This window comes from Nelusetta ayraudi, unplaced genomic scaffold, assembly GCF_046127955.1.
Source record: "Nelusetta ayraudi isolate G7.1 ecotype Tasmania unplaced genomic scaffold, CSIRO-AGI_Nayr_v1 ptg000173l, whole genome shotgun sequence".
Taxonomy (NCBI): Eukaryota; Metazoa; Chordata; class Actinopteri; order Tetraodontiformes; family Monacanthidae; genus Nelusetta; species Nelusetta ayraudi.
In genome coordinates, this window is record NW_027466222.1 from 100,515 (window position 1) to 120,287 (window position 19,773).

At 42.6% G+C, this 19,773-nt stretch overlaps 2 protein-coding genes and 1 non-coding gene across 3 annotated transcripts; 2 read left to right on the forward strand and 1 right to left on the reverse strand.

Annotated features, from left to right (window-relative positions):
* The first annotated feature begins 143 nt into the window (after nt 1–143).
* Nucleotides 144–216, forward strand: trnar-acg (transfer RNA arginine (anticodon ACG)). The gene has a single exon. It is a non-coding gene; the product is annotated as a tRNA-Arg (tRNA).
* A 609-nt stretch (nt 217–825) lies between these two features.
* fbxo31 (F-box protein 31) lies at nt 826–11,491 on the forward strand. Its single transcript, XM_076014831.1, has 9 exons — nt 826–1,392; nt 3,887–3,958; nt 4,498–4,574; nt 4,730–4,897; nt 4,997–5,071; nt 6,208–6,317; nt 6,464–6,617; nt 7,406–7,782; nt 8,514–11,491. Exons 1-9 carry the CDS (start codon nt 948–950, stop codon nt 8,734–8,736), a joined length of 1,701 nt encoding a protein of 566 aa, XP_075870946.1. The 5' UTR covers nt 826–947; the 3' UTR covers nt 8,737–11,491.
* ces2b (carboxylesterase 2b) lies at nt 10,582–19,378 on the reverse strand. Its single transcript, XM_076014830.1, has 25 exons — nt 19,103–19,378; nt 18,085–18,274; nt 17,864–18,005; nt 17,271–17,404; nt 17,007–17,160; nt 16,809–16,913; nt 16,624–16,722; nt 16,371–16,514; nt 16,209–16,286; nt 15,972–16,119; nt 15,743–15,892; nt 15,584–15,656; nt 15,342–15,499; nt 13,449–13,638; nt 13,230–13,371; nt 12,656–12,789; nt 12,383–12,536; nt 12,181–12,285; nt 11,976–12,074; nt 11,727–11,870; nt 11,577–11,654; nt 11,331–11,478; nt 11,087–11,236; nt 10,929–11,001; nt 10,582–10,847 (listed from the first exon to the last, which is right to left on the reverse strand). The coding sequence occupies exons 1-25, from the start codon at nt 19,176–19,178 to the stop codon at nt 10,664–10,666; spliced, it is 3,252 nt and encodes a 1,083-aa protein (XP_075870945.1). The 5' UTR covers nt 19,179–19,378; the 3' UTR covers nt 10,582–10,663.
* Nucleotides 19,379–19,773: the final 395 nt, after the last annotated feature.

Sequence of the window (19,773 nt, forward strand, 5' to 3'; positions counted from 1 at the left end):
CAATGTCTGATTTGAGACACGTGAGTTGTCTGTTCTGCTATTTAGTTGGTCTGAATGTATAATATTTATAATTTATATATATAATGATCGTGTAACTTCAGTAACTCATACAAGTACTCACTGTGTGGCAGAAATATTCGAACGGGCCAGTGGCGCAATGGATAACGCGTCTGACTACGGATCAGAAGATTCTAGGTTCGACTCCTGGCTGGCTCGATTTTTTTTTTCCGCTCCTGGAACTCTATCCCATAAAAAAAAAACAAAAAAACAAAACTCCTTATGTTTTTTTCCTCTCTCCTTGTGGCCCTAATCCTCTTTCGTTTTGTTGAAAGAGCAGTGAACGTGAGTGAGTGTTTGAATACTTTTAAAAGTATATACTTACAAATATTATTTTAGAAAGTTCTCTGTAAGTAAAGGTATTCACGGAACGGTACTATTTTGTTATACTATTGAACAAAAGGTCTTCATGAGTGCCAACATTGCAAAAAATAAAATAAAATAAAAAAATACACATCTTGTGCAAAATTAAATATTTACCAACAGAACACCAATATTTTTCCACATCTCATCATACAAACATTGGCAATTCCCAGTATCAGTAGTCAATTATAGTCTCTTAAGATAAATAGTCTGCCAAAATACCAGCAGAGCATTCTGGGAGTTGTAGTATTAGCAGTAGATGTGCTGTACAGCAAATTTGGCCCGCGGGCCAGAGTTTGACACAAATAATAGTGGAATCCAAAGATTGTGAGGAGGGGAGGGTGGAAGGGGGCGCTACTGCGTCGTTTGCGTGAGGCGTCGTGACGTCAGAGCAGGGAATGTCTCGCTGTCCATGCTCGCAGCAGCAGCAGCGCAGCGGTAGGAGGAGAGAAAGCAGCCCGGTTGCAGCAGCTGATAGCCGTGTGGTGTGCTGTTGTGATGTAATGTCGCCCGCTTAATGACTCCGGATGGCTGTTTGCGCCAGGCTCTGCGGTGTGGGCCAGTCGCGGCGTTGCAGGAGGAGGCAGCAGCGACACAACCAGGAAGAGCAGGCCAGCGATTCTGACATGGACGAGGAAGGAGAGGAGCGGATCGTGGGCCAGAGCCGCGGCGGCGGAGACGTCGTCGTCGTCGTCGGCGGTGGTGGTGCAGGCCTGGAAAGCGGCGTCGCCACTGCAGGGCCGAGTGACGCGGGCGAAGATGGCAGCAATCGCGTCCTCAGGAGAAACTGGCCGGCGAGCACCGGCGTCGGACCCCCGCACCCGCAGTCACTGGTGGAGCTACCGCCGGAGCTCCTGGTGGAAATATTCTCTGAGCTTCCCGGAACGTCCTTACCGAAAGTCGCCCTCGTCTGTAAGAAATTCAGGCAAATCCTCAATACCGAAACCATCTGGAGGAGGCGATGCATTGAAGGTAAAAAAAATAAATAAATAAATAGAAATAATAAAAAATAAAAGTAAAATATAACTAAGAAAAAATATTTTTGCAAATGCTACATTACAGTAAATGTCATCGGACGTCTAATGCTTTTTTCAGTTGTTTGTTTCGCTCGGTGAAATTCCTGTGCGTTGACTAATATCGTCCTCACCCAGACTGTGTTTCGATTGCAATACCTTGTGAAAGCAGCAACGGTGTCGTTCTGTATTGGGAAGCTTTGGCGGGGAAATTGCTGTCAAGCACTTGCGCTTAGTCGCTTCTCTGAGATAAACACCGAGGACCTGTGGTCGACCAGCCTTGTTTAATCAGTATCAACAGGCAACAGACTCAGTCAGGACTCAACAATTCACACGTCACGGCTCCAGGTTTGACTCACTGGGGGGCAACAAATGTCACGCAAAGTTCACGTCACCCACGTTTTCTAATAGGTCGACTTTTGGGTAAGCGCGCGAGGCTGCTTGTTGTCAGGGAATTGAAGCATGCATGATGCATCGCACAGCATTAAGCCTTGTTGGTAGTCAAAGTACTGAATTAAGTGTTACACTTGCAGGCAGTAGCTGTGGTGTTATTGCCAGGACGCAGTTTGCAGAATGTGCGCTTCCTTGAAATCTGTGCACGGCTTCAGGAGGCGTGAAAGAAATGCTCCTTTAAAAAAAATGTGCTTACTTCACTCTTGCCAAATGAAAAACAGGTCATGTCAAGTTGCCCTGCTTCATCAGTGAGTCACTGAAGCAAAATGCAAATGACAGGAAATAGAAAAATGACAAACACTCACCAAGTGAGTTGGTCGGGAAGTGCCTGCAAGGCCTGGCTGAAGATGCTATTAGGACCGTTTGTTTTGTGGGAGGTTTTACACTATTAGAATAGAATAGCCTTTATTGTCATCGCACTACAAGTAGTTACAATGAAATTGCGCATTTGAGCAATATTGCACCGTATTTTAAAACAAGAACGATCTCAAGAAGATATAAAAGATGAGTCAAAGAAAGAGGGAGGGACATACGGGACGGAAAAGACATACAAAACGCAGAAAAAGGTGCAAAGTAGCGAGAAGCTTTGAGCCGCTGCATCTTCCAACTGTGTGTTTGCCTCAAAACCAGCCAGCAAACTGTGCAGTGGACAGTACCACTTCTCTGTTCTACCCTTTTTATTTCAATGCACCATAATCTGTTCCACACCTGAGGCCATGGCTGTGGCACGTGGGCTCCGCCTTTCTCCCTGAAGTCCTTCTTGGCACGCCAGCTGGATTTTCAGAGTTCTTATTTGCCTGCTTTGTGAGCCCAAAGGGCTCCTAAGTTAAAGGCCGAGGTTTGCGCTCTAAGTTTAGCGCAGATCCCTCGTCTAATCCTTTGATTTTGATGCGTGCAGATGAGGACGTTGTGTGTATCAGTGCACTTATTGGTGTCACCCGTGGCCAGGCGCTGTGTTACCATCAGCTGTTTCCTCGAACATCCGCCGGTCATCTCAGAAGTGCAGAGCAGTCCTCCTGGACTCTTGTCCCACCTGTGACACAACCTGGGAACTGTTTTTATCCTGTTCCAGCCGATTGTTTTTCTATGCACATCTTAGCAGGACGACATGGCAGGTGGAGGAGTTTGTAGGAGTTTGCCCACCCCTCACCTGCAGGAAACACCAACAATAGAAATCAGAACAGTCAGCACACACGCAGAAGAAGCTTTAAGGTAGAATAACATTGATTAAAAAATAAACCGAGATCAGAAAGATCAATGGTATCAAGTAATATTTTTCAGTACATTGTAGTACAATTGACTTGATCAGACTAATTCAAAGTGTAGTTTAGCTAGAAACGTGCATGTGACATTGATTGCAACAAGATGTGTGGAGAAGAATAAGAATGCGTTTATTTATCCCACATTGGGGAAATTTGTCTGGTGCTGTGCAAATAGTGAAAAAGAAATAAAGAAAAATTTCTATATATTAAAGTTACTTACAGATCTAAACAAGTGTTATAAATAAGTTGGATGATTATAAACATGCTGCTTATAATTTCTGGAACTTCCTGGGCTCCAATGTTGCTGTCGTTGAAGAAAAATCTCAAGTCCTCATTCAAAGTTTGCTGTCATGGTGGTGGTGTATTCGTACTCCGCTGTACGTTGACGTTTACTGAGACAGAGCGGGTCTGAAACTGCAAGACTGACCCAGAGCAAAAGTCCCAAGTGATCTTTATACAGATGCATCACTGCAGTGATCAGAAGCGAAAGGCAAACAAAGAAGGAAAAGGGGGTGCACTCCAGGGAGGGGAGGGCTTAGGGGAGATTCAATGCAAAGAGGAGACGCCTGAACAAATTCAAACCCGGTCAAAACATCAGCAGCAGGTATCAAACAGGTCAACTCAGCGGGCGACAGGAGGCAAAAGGGTTTCTCTTCTCTTCCTGGGACGTCACGGATGGCCAAAATGTGTGTTTTCCTCCTCACTGTTCTCTTTTCAAACCTCTGTCCCTCTTCACAGAGTTTGGTATGAAGGACGACCTGAGGAAGATTGAAGTGGGAGGCGTCTCCAGCCACGACCTCTACGTTAGACGTGAGTATGGCCACCATGCAGAGGCACACTGCGTTCGAAGGCAAACAACCTTTACCAGCAGTTCTCTTGAAATAGGCCCTGCAAAGTGGAGCAACTGTCGCCAACTTGGGGCATGTTTGTTTTGGCCCGTTCAGGTGCGCACCCTCGGGTGACCTCTGGCCGCTATGTGAAGGTCCTCCCAGACCGCAAGCAAAAGGACTCTAGAAATGTTTACACACAAAGTATGCACGAGTGACCCAGCAGCATAAAGGTGCACTTGCACTCGTTTGACCCAGGAGTGTGCACGTCAGTGTGGCCAATTTCATGCATTTTGTATGCAGCATAAACTGGTGTTATGACCCCTTTACTTGTGTGTGGATTTTTCTTTTTGTGTGTGTGTGTGTGTGTGTGTGTGTGTGTGTGTGTGTGTGTGTGTGTGTGTGTGTGTGTGTGTGTGTGTGTGTGTGTGTGTGTGTGTGTGTGTGTGTTTTAGCCAAGCCTGTTGTAACCCCTTGCAGGAACACATCCGCCTCAGACACTACTGTGCTCTTGTGTTGCAGTGCTTCACCCAAACAGACATATTTTGGGCTTATGGCAACCTGATATAGGGCCTTACGGTGGATTGCTCAATGTGGTGGTGAGTAGCTTTTCATGTCCTGTAAATCATTTGAAGCCAAAGAAGGAAGTAGACCTTTCTATTGTGCTAACCTGACGTATGTCCTGGACCATAAAAAATGAGGAGGATTTCTGGTCACTTCTGTACGAGTTTGTGTTTTTTTCTTCTCTTCCTAGGTTGAGGGGCTTTACATCATTGGCTGGATGTATTTACCACCTCATGACCCCCGTGTGGAGGATCCAATGAGAAGGCGGCCGCTCTTCCGCATCCACTTGAAGGAGGACAAAAAGTCCATTGTGGAGTGCATGTATGGACACAAGGGTCCCCACACAGGGGACATACAGGTAACCTGGCTTCTGTGCACAACGCTTCATTCATTTTTAGCTTTGAATATTTTGAATCCAGGTCAGTCTTTAATGTGTGTCATGTTGCCTTATTTTTAGACGGTCAAAAAGGATGAATTCTCAACAAAATGCAATCAGACAGACCACCACCGCATGCCAGGAGGCAGACAGGAGGTAGGTGGACTCAGACAAGCAGAAAGTCTGCGACGGTCAAAGCCAAAGCTTGTCTGCTAACTCGTCACATTTACCAGAATGCTTCACATGACTCGGGACTGTCATTGTTCTCAGTCTCCTGTTACGTAATTAGTGTCATAACATGTTATCCTGTATGTGTGTGTGTGTGTGTTTTTTTTTTTTTTTTTGGACTATTTTATTTTCAGTTTTTACATTTATCACACAAAGATAAATGTGTGGCAGGTCTGACACACGTAAGAGTCAATATACCAGCAGTATATAGGCACAAACTAATCAAGAAACCTGTCACTCCACCCCCCCCCCCAAAAAAAATAATAATAATGATATAAAATAAAATAAAATAAAAAAATAAAATAAATGACATAAAATAAAATAAAATACAAACAGGTCAGTGTATGACATTATTACCAATTTAGACACTTGGTATAACAGATAAATGATTATAGTGCAGATACGGTTGCCATATTTTCAAAAAAGTGTTGTACTGTTTTCTGAGGCAGTATGTGATTTTTTCCAGGGGTATGCAACTATTCATTTCAAGCAACCATCTATCAATGAAAAGGGAGCAGTCAGATTTGAGATTTGAGCTGCGTTTTGTCTAGTGAGCCACGAATATTTGCCAAGTTTCCCAATAGGCACAGTTCAGGATTGACTGGAACTTCAACTCCAGTGATTCTGGTTAAAGTAGAGCAGACATCATGCCAGAAAGGTTTCACTTTAATACACAACCAAGTACAATGTAAAAAGCAACCCACTTCAATGTCACATCTAAAGCACCTATCTGACACATCAGATTTAAATGAATGTAATTTTTCTGGGGTGAGGTATAATTGATGTAAAATGTTATAGTTAATTAATCTATATCGGGCATTGATGATATTTAACAAACTATTTTGGCAAAGATCTTCCCAGAGTTGTTTGTTAATTGTAATGATCAGATCTGACTCCCATTTCATCTTGGACTTATGTAAGCCTGACTTTGGGCTCTCATTCAACAGCAGGTGGTACATCTTAGAAAAGAATCTTTGTGTGTTCCTCCCATGAAGAAGCTTTTCCACATTATTCATAACAGGTTGAGTCATTTCCGAACCTAAATTATGTGTGTGTGTTTGTAGGAATTCCGGACATGGCTGGAGGAGGAGTGGGGTCGGACTTTGGAGGAGATCTTCCATGAGCACATGCAGGAGCTCATCCTGATGAAGTTCATATACACCAGTCAATATGAGTACGCATCCTCTTCTCTCCCTTCATGCTGCTCAAGTATTGCACCTTAAAGCTACAGAGAACAAGCAAAGCCTGAGATCATTATTTGCCGTCAGTGTTCATGTGCAAACCAAAGACGTTTTGGTTTAATCAGCTTTGTCTTGACAGCAACTGTTTGACCTATCGGAGGATCTACCTGCCGCCCGTGATGCCCTCTGACCTGCTGAAGCCAGGCCTCTTCAAGGGCACTTATGGGAGCCACGGCCTGGAGATTGTCATGCTCAGTTTCCATGAAAACTCTGCCAGAGCAACCAAGCTCACGGTAAGGAAGTCGCCAGTGTCATCTCATAATATAACAGTGCTTCAAGGCCCTTGTAGTTTAGAGTCATTTCAGCCAGAGGACAACATGTGATCTTTCACAGAAACGCTGCTCTTCTGTCAATCATTACTGTTCTGCAAATATCCTCTTGCTTCTGCCCAACACACCAGCATGGCCCTTTGAAAACATTGCTCTTGAAAGCAACATTTTCACATTTCAGATCTCTTCTTCAAGGCTGTATCTTATCAGGTTGTTGTTTCTGCGACCGTTTATTCAGTGTTGTTTTTTTAGTTGTTTTTTTTTTAAATGAAAATTAGCAAACTGTATTTTCAAAGCAATTACAAGAGAGACAGAAATTTATTATCATCAACCCCCCCCCCCGCCCCCCCGCCCCCCCTTTCATCTTTCAACCCATTTTCTTTCCTCATAGGTTTTGAATGAAAAGTTCCCAGATGTATACATCTGGTATTCTGCCTTCCCCTTACAGTAGCAATCTTACCAGATTAACTTTTCATCCTGAAAATATGAGCTGAACGGACAGTTAATGCTAAGACTTTGCCGCCTTAACAAAGAAAGACAATAGTTTAAGGGCAAAGTTGAAGTCTAGCCTCATGTTATTCTCCTGGACTTGAGTTTTGATGAATATGTTGAGGTAAAATGAAAACTTTATGGGTGTGCAAAGGCACAAAGCCACAAAACAGCAAGTCTCATTTATTTTAAATGAGAAATGTTGTCAATGTGACCATCTAACAACGCCTACCACCAGCTTCTATTTTCGCTCTTTGGTGCAGGGAGACCCCAACGTTCCTGCAGGCCAGCTCACTCTGGACATTGACTTGAGGCGGCCTATAGTCCTTCCTGACTTGGAGCAACAGGAAAGCATCGAGGAGCTGTCTCGGCTGGTGCTGGGAGTCCACGTGGAGGCACAGAGAGAAGCGGAAGAGCAGGCCAAGTCTTCTCTTGCCTCGGCCGCTGATGGTGCCGGCGGGGCCTGTGCTGGTTCCAGTGCGGCTGAAGAGGCGGCGCCACCGGAGGCTGGAGCCTGTTCTGACGGGTGTGAGGCCGCACCCAGCAGTACCAGCAGCCTTCCCGCTGAGGCCCAGCCGTTTGTCCTACCCATGGGCGTGACAGCACGGAACGAGGTTTACCCTCGCACCTGCACGAAATGGTAAAGATCTGCCACCAGGGCGGGGACAGCACTGGCTTTGTTAGTTCCACAGGCCTCTTCCAGCTTGGCCGGTCAGTCGTCACCAGTGTGCGAAATACATGGGGGTGAAAGTGGGTCCCAGTTAAATATTATTGCCACTAATGGTCACTATAATGTCTCTAAGATAACCCTGTTAAATATTACATTTTATTTGTATAGCGCTTTCCAGAAAACTCAAAGACACTTCACAAGGGCATTAAAGTAATAAAATCAGTGCATACAATCATAACTACAAATAAATAACAATGTAGAGTTACATAACAGTACAGGAATTAAACAAATTTAAAAGAAATTGAAGACGGTGAAGTGTATCATGCAAAAAATGCAAGCGAAAGCAGAGTTCACTAACAAACTTTGGATTCCTTAAGTCCAAAAAGTGAGTAAGTAAGTCGTGCGAATTGGAGAGGAATGTTCTGGTGCAGCAGTGGGCTGCACCAGAACCCCCCAATATTGACGGGTATTTTGCACACTGGCTGTCAGTGCGTTTGAGCAGTTTAGTCAGATGAGACACGTGAACTTTATATCATTATTATATAATATGTTGTTGCAAGTTCATGAGCAAAATGCTGACATGCTGTTAGTCTTAAATCAAGGAGGTCAGGTTTTGGTTTAACATGAGCATCACATCAGTCAAAGTGAAGTCCACGTCAGTCATTTGCGTGTGATTAAAAAAAGAAATGCCTCTGTTTCAGCTTCTATGGGACGGGTCTGATCGCAGGACACGGCTTCACCAGTCCCGAGCGCACCCCAGGCCTGTTCGTGCTCTTTGACCGCGACCGCTTTGGCTTCATCTGGCTGGAGTTGAAGTCCTTCAGCCTTTACAGTCGCCTGACGGACGAGCTGGCCCACGCTCACGCCCCAAACATGGAGCGCTTCGAGGCCATGCTGCGCAACATGCAATCGTGGACCTCTTGATGCATCCCGGCCCCGCAGCTCTTCACACTCACGCCCGTTTTCTGTTCATCAGCTCCACTGACCGTCCCTATCACCGATAGCCCACCATACACAAATGCGCGATTCCTGTACGGTCCGCGCTCCAAGTAGTTCTTTCCCTCAGAATCTTATCCAGATGCTTCAACCCAACTAATACACCTTCCAAGTTCACATGTCATCATCACCTTGACCCGAGTATGACCTCAGTCCTCCCGGTTTGGCATGATAGCAGGTGGCGTCAGGTCTTATTTATTTATTTATTTATTTATCCATTTGTTCCCTACAGGAGGATAGGATTGATATTTAATGCCACATATTACGGAGCAAACTGTATGTGCCTCTGACTCTATAACCATGTCTGTACTCGGTAGTGCTTGAAGAAGACCAAAAGGTGTCCAATGTATCCTACCGTATAGTATTATACTAATTTTAGTGCCCAACATATTAAGATGCATGCTGCATTTTTATTTAGATATAACGAAATTACACTTGTATCCGATATGTGGACATGTTTTACTTTTTATCATCTCTACTGTTTGCTTTCGAAACCTGGATTGACAAAAACCTTGTAGCGTCTCAGGTGTTTGCCACTTGTCTGTGAAAACAGGATTTAAAAAAAAGAAAAGAAAGTATCTGATGTTCTGACACAAGTTGATTTGATTTGTCCAACAGAAAAGTAAGTAAAGCAGCAGTGCAGTTTTTGTTTGCACTCACTTTTATCAAACCATCGATCTTCGAGTCAGGCTGACCCGCATTTGCCCTTTGATCGCCATGTGTTTCTCCAGATAGAAGCGATACACTTAGACCTGTTGTACGACATTTGCTGTCGATGTGCTTAATTTGACAACGTGCCAGTTAGATGAATATGCAGCTCTGCGAATGAATAAAATAACCAGTGGCTAGATTTAACCTAAATCATATCATTAAATCATCATCAGAGGTCTTTTACTTCCAGAACATTTACACTTGTCTGGCTTTGTAACTGCAGAGTTGTAGTTTTCCAATTCATTTTAAGCCTGAGTTCAAAAGTAGCTCAACTTTTTACACACCAAACGACTTTTACGCGTTTCTACCAAGTTCCATGTACGTGTAGGGCTCATTGCGGCCTGTTGGTGGTGCCCGGTAGCTTTCCTACTCCAAGTGCACTTTTCTGGGCAGTAGAGTGAATTATCCAATACCACTGGCCAGCACTTTCCTTTCAGGCTGCAGCTTTACTAACATTTACTGCAAAAAAAGCGATAAACCTTGCCTGCAAAAGCATCAACCATACATTTTTAATACTTTCTCCTGAATTGTACTTGTAAAACATCCCCCCTCCACACCCTCTGTACCTGGCTATTTGAATGATTTGCATTACTAAAGAGGCTGCTTTGTGCTATTTTTAATGTCACTCACCTACCTAATTTTATGGGAAACCAACTAAGTTTGACCTGTGAAACTGCTCACATCGGACTTCAGGGAGCTTTCCAGCTTAAGCACTCTTCTCAGTAATAATGACAATAAAAAAAAACACATACCGTGAAATAACCTTTCTTTCCTGCCTCTTCATTTTGAATGCACCTGTGATCGGATGGTTGGTGGCTGAAGGTGAACTGCTGTTTTACAAAAATACCATTCTATGACAAACACATCTTAGATGTCAGTGGAAACTCTTCACCTTCATAAAAGCAGAGTAATGCTCTGTAATGCAGAGCCACAAACATTAACAAATATTAACGTCTTAACCCTTTCGCTTAGTGGTTTTTTTTTTCAGGTTTAATGTTTGTGTTTTATTTTCCACAACATGTCACGACAGGCATCTCATAAAACGATACAAAACACCACAGACTCGATTGATGCTGTATTTTATACAATGTAAAGACGGCGATTCAATTTACAGGGTCACAGTTGAGTGGTGCAGATTAGCAGCCTACAGCTCACTGTGCTTCTTTTGACTCTGCTGCTGAATTTTCTTAGGGATGGTCTCAGCGATGGTGATGAATCGGTCTCTCTTCAGTTGCCGACGAACAACCTGCTCCTTGGCCTGCATCTGGAGGTATTCCTCACCTACACCATACCTTGGCCAATGCACAAGACCTTGTCCATCGGGAGACCTGAATAAAAACACATTTCAGTCTTAAACTGCACATCATACTCCTTGTGTTGATAACACTGATCATGAGTTTGGTTTTTACCCTGTCCTCGCAAAGTTCCCCCAGTAGCTCATGATGGTTTTGCTCATCTGCTTGTCTTCTTCACTGCATGCAGCTGTAAAAACAACAATCTGGTTCAAGACAATACTGAAACTGCTGCTGTGTTTTGGGGGGTGTTGGGTGTGGTGCAAAATTCCTACCGCCTAGTTTGACCTGCTGAGTTGTGAAGCACATCCCAAACACTGAAAACAGTTCATCTGCATGGTCACTCGTTACAAAGCTTGGCCTCCTCTCGCGCATAAACGATGGAATGTGTTGGAACTCGTACAGATACACAAGTGCACCGGCATCTGGTAGTAAACACATAAGATACAGAGATTAAACAACGCTACCTAATTTTGGATTTCAAAATTGGTCATGTAAATGACAAAATGACAAAACTACCTCTGTGGTTGTTGGCAATTTGAATGGCTGGAACGACAAAAGCATTATCTCCAAGTAGCTCAGTCAACCCATCTCTGTTTTTTATTCGGTCTTCTCCACTTCCAATGTACTCCTCCATCATCAAGTCTCTGAACAACGCTCTCTCAGGCTAAAAAAACAAACAAACAAAGAATACATCTTCTAGAGACATTTGAGAACCATGATGAAAAGGAGCCAAGATGATGCACCAAGCAGTGTTTAACTTACACCAGGATAGATTTTGGACATAAGTTCCACGATCTGCTGACGATCTACTCCCTCTGCCCAGTCAATTCCCCCAAAGAACTATGAGAAGACACAGTTCGAGTTATAAGGAGACAACCTTTTCAAACACTCTGTTTATGAATTCACACTTACTGAACGAAGTATCCAGCCAGCTTCGTGATCGGTGACGCCAGTCATCAATGGCACAGTGAGAAACTCTTGTTTCTGAATGAGCTCATTGATCGGCTTTTTCAAGAAGTGTCCATCAACGTTCATTGGGTACCATACGGTTAAATCCTGCAGTTAAAGATTTTGCCAGAAAACAGGGAAAGAAGTACATACAATATTTATATCAAAAACGGTACAACTCAGTGTCCCATTGTGTTTATGAGGTCACTTTACCTGAGCCAATGATATGATTGTGTCGAGATCAATTTTCTTCATGCAATCAGCAATCGCCTTTGTGCTCTTCACACTACAGCCAGCTTGATCTGCTAGCCTCTGAGGACAAAGAAGAGGAATCAGTGTCAATATGTAATTATGCAATTGCCCCCACTGGGGAATCGTTGTATAACAAAACATCAATAAATAAACACTGATGGTTAACCTGCGCTAATTTCAGAGGGTTGCCTCCAATGAGTTCATCTGTTAAAGCTGTTCCACTCTCTGCAATGGCACGCTGGAACAGGCCTTTAGACAGTGGCGACAGGAGCTGGTGATTTCAGCAACAGAGTGAGAGTGAAAAAGACGTTAGTCAAAGCCTGTCGGGAATTAACTGAGTTAAAGCCTGTCTGTTGAGTGATTGTTACCAAGAGGTTTACGCTCACGCCACCAGCAGACTCCCCAAAAATGGTGACTGAATTCGGGTCTCCTCCAAAGTTATGAATGTGTTCCTTGGTCCATCTGAGGGCCTGAATCTGGTCCAGCATACCAAAGTTGCCTGGCAGGTGCTCATCACCAGTGCTGAGTAGAACATCAGTTTTAAAATGATATTAAATGCTTTCAAATATGCTGGCCAGACAGAGTGTCACTGACCAAAAACGACAGATGTTACAGGTAATGTTACATGTTGCATAATGTACCTCAGAAGACCCAGAAGTCCCAGACGGTACTGGATCGCAACTACAACCACATCCTGGTAAGCAGCCAGGGCAGAGCCATCGTACGATGAAGCTGAGCCAAGAATAAATCCTCCGCCATGAATCCAGACCATGACCTGCGTGAGAAGAAAAACTAAACTTTGAATACTATACGAACTTCTGCTTAAAATGTGTTTAAACTTTCTTTTTGCAGCAACTATTTGTTGTAATGGCATGTTGTGCTTAACATCAGTATCATTGCGATGTGAAACTAGAGCATCAGTAATAAAAGAGTAATGATTTATCAGATTTACTAGCACATTGGATTAATGGTAATGAAAAACATGCATTTTTAATAAGTGAAAACTTTTACAAAGAATCAAATCAACATTTAAAAAAAACAACTTGTTCTGTTTTTATTTTACAATTTTAAACTTTACTTCAATTTGTATCGCACTTGTACTTCTATATCCAGGCACAATTATATGTTAGAAATCCAGTATCAAGTATTTATGCCAATAAGACAACTAGATCTGTGCAGCTTAAAGAATGACTGGATGCAGCAAAGGGTTCTCACAGGAAGTTTGGCATTGGGAGCTCTGGTTGCAGGAGTGTAAATGTTGAGGTAAAGGCAGTCCTCTGATATGTCGATGGGCTCAGAGAGGTCGAAACTAAAGTATTTGAGGAATTCCTCCTCCTCTACTTTATTTTGAACACACCTGAAAAATAAGACAAACTTCATCAGCAAGTGTTTGATCTAATCTTTATACGTGTGTTATTAACAGGGAGGCCTTACATGGACGGCAGCTTGGTGGCGTCCCTCACTCCTCCCCATGGCTCCACAGGCTGAGGTGCAACCAGTCTCAGAGGGCCCACTGGCGGCTTGGCAAATGGAACACCAAGGTAAGAGTGGACGCCGCTCCTCTTCCCCTTCACGCTTGTATACAGACCTTTGAGGCTGCCGAGCTTTGTGTGGACTTCAGGTTCTGTCAGGATATCAAGACTCAGTCAGTGTGATAGTCACTTATCCCAGCCTTCCATCTTCAATACACTGATGTGTCTCATATTTTCTAGAGACACTGAATTTGCAAGTGAAAAGTTACACTTGAAATTATTTGGTGATTAGTGGAACTGAAGCTATGATTGATTGATTGATTGATTGATTGAAATTTGCTGACACCTGCTGGCTACACTGAGAAAGAGGTCAAGGAGCAAGATTTGCCAGGGGGAAAGTCACACCCTGCTCTGCGTTTCATATTTGGACATATCTGACCTGTGTGATAGTTTTGGAAAACAACCAACACTAAGGGGACGTGCCAGGTCCAGCGCTGTCCAATCACAACAGTTATATTTACAACCTTTAACACACTGACTGACCACACCCCACACTGACACTGGCGCAAAGTGTTTTGACAAGACCGAATTAATGTTTAACTAGGTGCAATTCACTATTGCACCTTCACCCAAAGGCCAGTAAGATTACGCAACAGAGTTATTACTCCTCTCAAAATCATACGTTCGCGCAGCAAATGCCTCACATATGCTTCCTTGGCTGTTAATGTCAGTACTTACAAGATATATATACATATATATATATATATATATATATACATATATATATATATATATATATATATATATATATATATATATATATATATATATATATATATATAAATATATATATATGTACACCTGCACTACTAATTGTTCCAAATAAATAAAACAAATAAGTAAATAAATAAATAAAATTTTCTCTGTCAACTAGGTGCTGATCTGTTTTGCTCTGCGAAACAAGATGATGTAAATGCATCAATTTGAATGAAACATTTGTTGAGTTTGGATTTCATGCCAGGACAGTGCCATGCAGTTTTAGTGAAAACTTGGTGACACAGCGTCGCAGGCCAATTTGGTATGGTATTGAGTTTTAAAAGGGTCTCAGCCTCTCAGCTGTGTTGATCACCTGTGCTTGCCTGCAGGTGTGTGCAGGCTTTAAAAGTCATGGAAACACCACAAATCTCTCTTTTCATTCTGCCAGAGCATGACAAGGTCAGGCTGAAACCTCCATTTAATTTAAGTTCCATCATTACTTATAATGTGTATCCTCCTATGTGTTGCTCTGTTTTGAGAAGGGGCCATTACACGCACCAACTGATGACCTGTGTTGAGTTTGTTTGTTTTGTTTTGTCTTTGTATTGCAACCTGTTGTTCAATTTTTTGACAAAGTTGCTTTTCAGCTTTCACTTTTCCCTGTAAATGTCCGTTATATTATGCACATAAGTAGAGCTCTACTATACACAAACCTGATAAGATATTGTTATTCTTCCTTATTGCAGGTCCTAATTAAGGTCAGCAAAATAATGACAACAACCTGAGTAATGCATCAGAAATATTCGCCTGAGATACATTTACTTTTTTCTCTTCAAGATTTAAAAGAGGTCATTCTTACAGCAATGTGCTTGGGAATTACACTGATTGTTCGACCGTGCTTTTTACAACACCTCTGGATTTCCTCAAGTGTATAATACTTTGCATACGTTTCTAAAGACCTCAAAATTATTTCAAAATACGACCAATGGAATCATTTAATTCTGGTTGTCCAAAAAGGTCTAATGCAGTATTATTTCCCTTGTTTTGACAGATTGAATTGTAGGCTACAGCAAAGTGAATAGAGGGGCCAACAACTCACTGTGCTGCTCATTCTTCTCAGGGAAGGTCTCAGTGAAGGCAATGAATCGGTCTCTCATCAGTTGCCGACGAACAACCTGCTCCTTTGCTTGGATCTCGAGGTATTCCTCCCCTGCACCATACTTTGGCCAATGCACAAGACCTTGTCCATTAGGAGACCTAAGTAAAGACATTTTGCAATCTTAAATTGCACATCATACTCAACCTTGTGTGTACAACACCTATAATGAGTTTGGTTTTTACCCTGTCCTTGCAAAGTTCCCCCAGTAGCTCATGATGGTTTTGCCCATCTGTTTGTCTTCTTCACTGCATGCAGCTGTAATAACAACAATCTGCTTCAAGACAATACTGAATGTTCTGCTGTACTTTTTGGCGGTGTTGGGTGTGATGCAAAATGCCTACTGTTCAATTTGGCCTGCTGAGATGTGAAGCATATCCCAAACACTGAAAACAGTTCATCTCCATGGTCACTCTTTACAAAACTTGGCCTCTTCTCATGCATGACTGATGGAATGTGTTGGAACTCGTATAGATACACAGGTGCACCTGCATCTGGTAGTAAACACATTGGAAACAGAGATTAAACAATGCTCCTAATTTTGGATTCCCAAATGTCATATAAATGATCTACCTCTGTGGGCGTTGACAGTTTTAATGGCTGGAAAGACAAAAAGCGTATCGCCAAGTAGCTCAGTCAACCCATCTCTGTTTTTTTTCCGGTCTTCTCCATTTCCAGTGTACGCATCTGTCACCAAATCTCTGAAGAGCCCTTTCTCAGGCTAAAAACAAAGAACATATTTTGTCATAGACATTTGAAAACCTTGATGAAACAAAGTCAAGACGACACATCTGGCAGTGTTTGACTTACACCAGGATAGAAGAAGGACATAATTTGCACAAATTGCTGCTGATCTACTCCCTCTGTCCAGTTTGGTCCACCAAAGTGCTATGGGGAGACGCAGTTGGAGTTATAAAATAGAGAACGATATGACGTCCATTGGAGAATTTCAATTTACTGATTTATACTTACATTAGTAAGCATCCAGCCTCCTTCATGATTATTCACACCAGTTATGAATGGCACAGTGAGAAACTCCTGTTTCTGGATGAGCTCGCTGACAGGCTTTTCCAGGAAGTGTCCATCAATGCTCATCGGGTACTGTATAGTGCCATCCTGTGGTGTAGTTAAAAGTGGAAGACAACAACAACAAAAAAATGCAAAGAAAAAACACATTAATCAAATAGTACTTACATTTTGAATCTTGTTTCTCAGTTTATCTCACCTTCGCAAATGACACAAGAGTATCAAAATCTACTTTCTTCATGCAATCTGCAATCTCCTTTGTGCTCTCCGCGCTACAGCCAGATCGGTTCGCTAATATCTGATGACAGTTTTAAAAAGTAAGTGACATTTTTAAGGTAAGTGTTAAGGAAATATGACAGAACAAAATAAACACTGCTGAATGACCTGTGCTGTGTGTAGTGGGGTGCCTATAATGAGCGCATCCATCAGAGCTGTTCCGCTCTCTGCAATGGCACGGTGGAACAGGCCTTTAGCCAGTGGCGACAGGAGCTGGTGATTTCAGCGAGAGTGAAAAAGCCGTTCGTCAGGAGGAAAGCCTGTCTGGAATCAACTCAGGGGTTTTGTCTTTTGAGTGATTGTTACCAAGAGGTTTACGCTCACGCCACCAGCAGACTCCCCAAAAATGGTGACTGAGTTTGGGTCTCCTCCAAAGTTATGAATGTGTTCCTGGGTCCATCTGAGGGCCTGAACCTGGTCCAGCAGAGCATAGTTGCCTGGCAGGTGCTCATCACCAGTGCTTTAAAGAAACAAACGCATCAACACTAGTGTAAGTATACAACATAAAAACCAAACTTAAGTATCAAAAAGTGATGTTGATGTTATATGATCTGGACAACAGCCTTTTACCTCACAAAACCCAGAACTCCTAGACGGTACTGGATCACAACTACAACCACGTCCTGGTAAGCAGCCAGAGCGGAGGCATCAGTCATTGAAGCTGAGCCAAGAGCAAATCCTCCGCCATGAATCCAGAACATGACCTGTGAGACAAAAAAAGACAAACAAACAAACAAACAAACAAACAAACTTAGCTCTTCTTTTTAATGACAGTCTACTTCACATCGTCACTGATGGCATGTGAAGCAAGATCATTAGTTCTACAAAAGTTTATGATTCATTAGATGTGTTTACTTTTTATTTGACAATTTATTTGCCTCAGCTCCTATGGAATTAGATCAATTTTGTATTATTAGATCTATTTCTAATGTTAGCCTAAACCCTGGCTTTGTCTCATCTTCACATGCAGAATGCCTCGTGGTTTAGTTTCCTGCCTGACAACAGCACAGTGTCATGGGCTTGAACTCAGAGCAGTGACGAAAGCTGTGCCCTTCTATAAATGTGCCTCTTTTGAACTGACATTCAGCCATTGAATTTTGACTGAGGGAAGACTGTCCTAAGTTGGGCATAACTGAGTCTTAATAGAAGCAAAGGGTTCTCACAGGAAGTTTGGCATTGGGAGCTATGTTTGCAGGAGTGTAAATGTTGAGGTAAAGGCAATCTTCTGATATGTCTGGGATGTCGATCATTTTAAAATCAAATGCTTCCAACAGCATCGCCACCACTTCTTTATTTTGAACACACCTGGAACAAGAGAGACAAACTTCATCAGCAGGTGTTTGATCTGATCTTTGTACATGTGTTATCAACAGGGAGACCTTACATGGGCGGCTGCTTAGTAGCGTCCCTCACTCCTCCCCATGCTTCCACAGGCTGAGGTGCAACCAGTCTCAGAGGGCCCACTGGCGGCTTGGCAAATGGAACACCAAGGTATGCATGGGCGCCGCTCCTCTTCCCCTCCACGTTTGCATACAGACCTTTGAGGCTGCCGAGCTTGGTGTGGACTTCAGGTTCTGTCAGTATATCAAGACTCAGTCAGTATAATAGTAACTTGGTTTGTTAGTGTCGAATGCATCTGTGGAAACACTCTTCTGGTCTTTTAATGTAAAGCATTTTGAGTTGTGCCTGAAATGTGGTCTACAAATGCTTACTTCAAATATTTCCCTCACCTTGCCTTCTTTTAGCATGCATTAGCAAATAGAGTACTCTATGAATATGTAGGGACTTTACTTTGAAATTCAACAATGCCTTCATAAACTTTATGTCATCAGCATCTATTAATTCCTCTTTTTACTTCCTTTTATAACTTTCACTCATGTTCTTCTCAACTGTCTTACTCCTGGATGAAAGAGGGAATTTGAAAACAACTTTTCTCCTAGTACACTATTGTCTCATTTTATACAGATATCATAAACAGACCTTTGGTGATAACAGGCTATGAGGAGTTTTTTTTAAACTATCAACTCAGAAGACAGGTGATGGCAAAAATAAGGAATTCTGTGAAAGTTCTAAAAGGTCTTGCGACAGCATCTAGTAATAATAATGATTATAATACTGTAAGGTGCACGGACTGCCTTGCGATTGGCTTGGCCAAGACAAAACATGCATTTATGTGTGTGGACTTTTGCTAGTGCTCAGTAAAATTTGCAATGCTGTCAAAATAATATACAAACTTGTAAATGTCACATGTTGTAACTGTTACAATACAGGCAGTTGCATTTTAAGATTAACAGTGAATACACTTCTGACCCTTAGATTGATGTTGAGGTGTAAATAACGATGAAATCTTTTCAATCAAAAATGGTTTCATACAACAGTGACCCAGATATTTGTTTACTTACCTTGCGGTCCTGCTGCAACTTGTACAAAGAGAACTGAAAGCAATAACAAAAACCTTTGCCTCCGGAGGAAACCCATGGCTGAAAGTCTCCTGGTGGATGTCCCTGTGAGGATGTCTCAGTCTGGGCTGTGACATGAAGTTACAAGGCTGGAGAAACAGAAACGTCACGCCCCACTTGAAACCTCACCAAACGGACTTTGAACTAAGTAGGGTTGTGGCAGGTTGCGCATCAGAAAACAGGTTTGGGTGCATCGTCAACCACTGTAAGGCAGATCGTCTTTCGTGTCCTAATGTTGAAATCTCAAATTTCAGTTCAGTTTTGAAACGCCCAAAGCGCAAAAATGACTCAAAGTTTGTTGTGAAATCACTGCAGATTGAAAACAGAACTGCAGCTTAACCTTGTGCAGACAACAAAACAAGAGCACACTGTGGGCCAGTATTGCACAGCAAATGAATAGACACTTTTTGGAGTTCACACTGTAGTGTAAACCAAAAGGTGAACTGCACACCCCTGGCTGCCTTAAACTCACCACTGAGGACACTCATTGAGTCCCAGTGCTTGCACTTTAAGTAATTAATAGGTGACAGCAGGAGAGAGAAAAGTGGATAGCTGAGTCCATATCCATTTGCATTGGCCTGTGATGACCTTTGTATTGAGAAGGCACTAGAAAT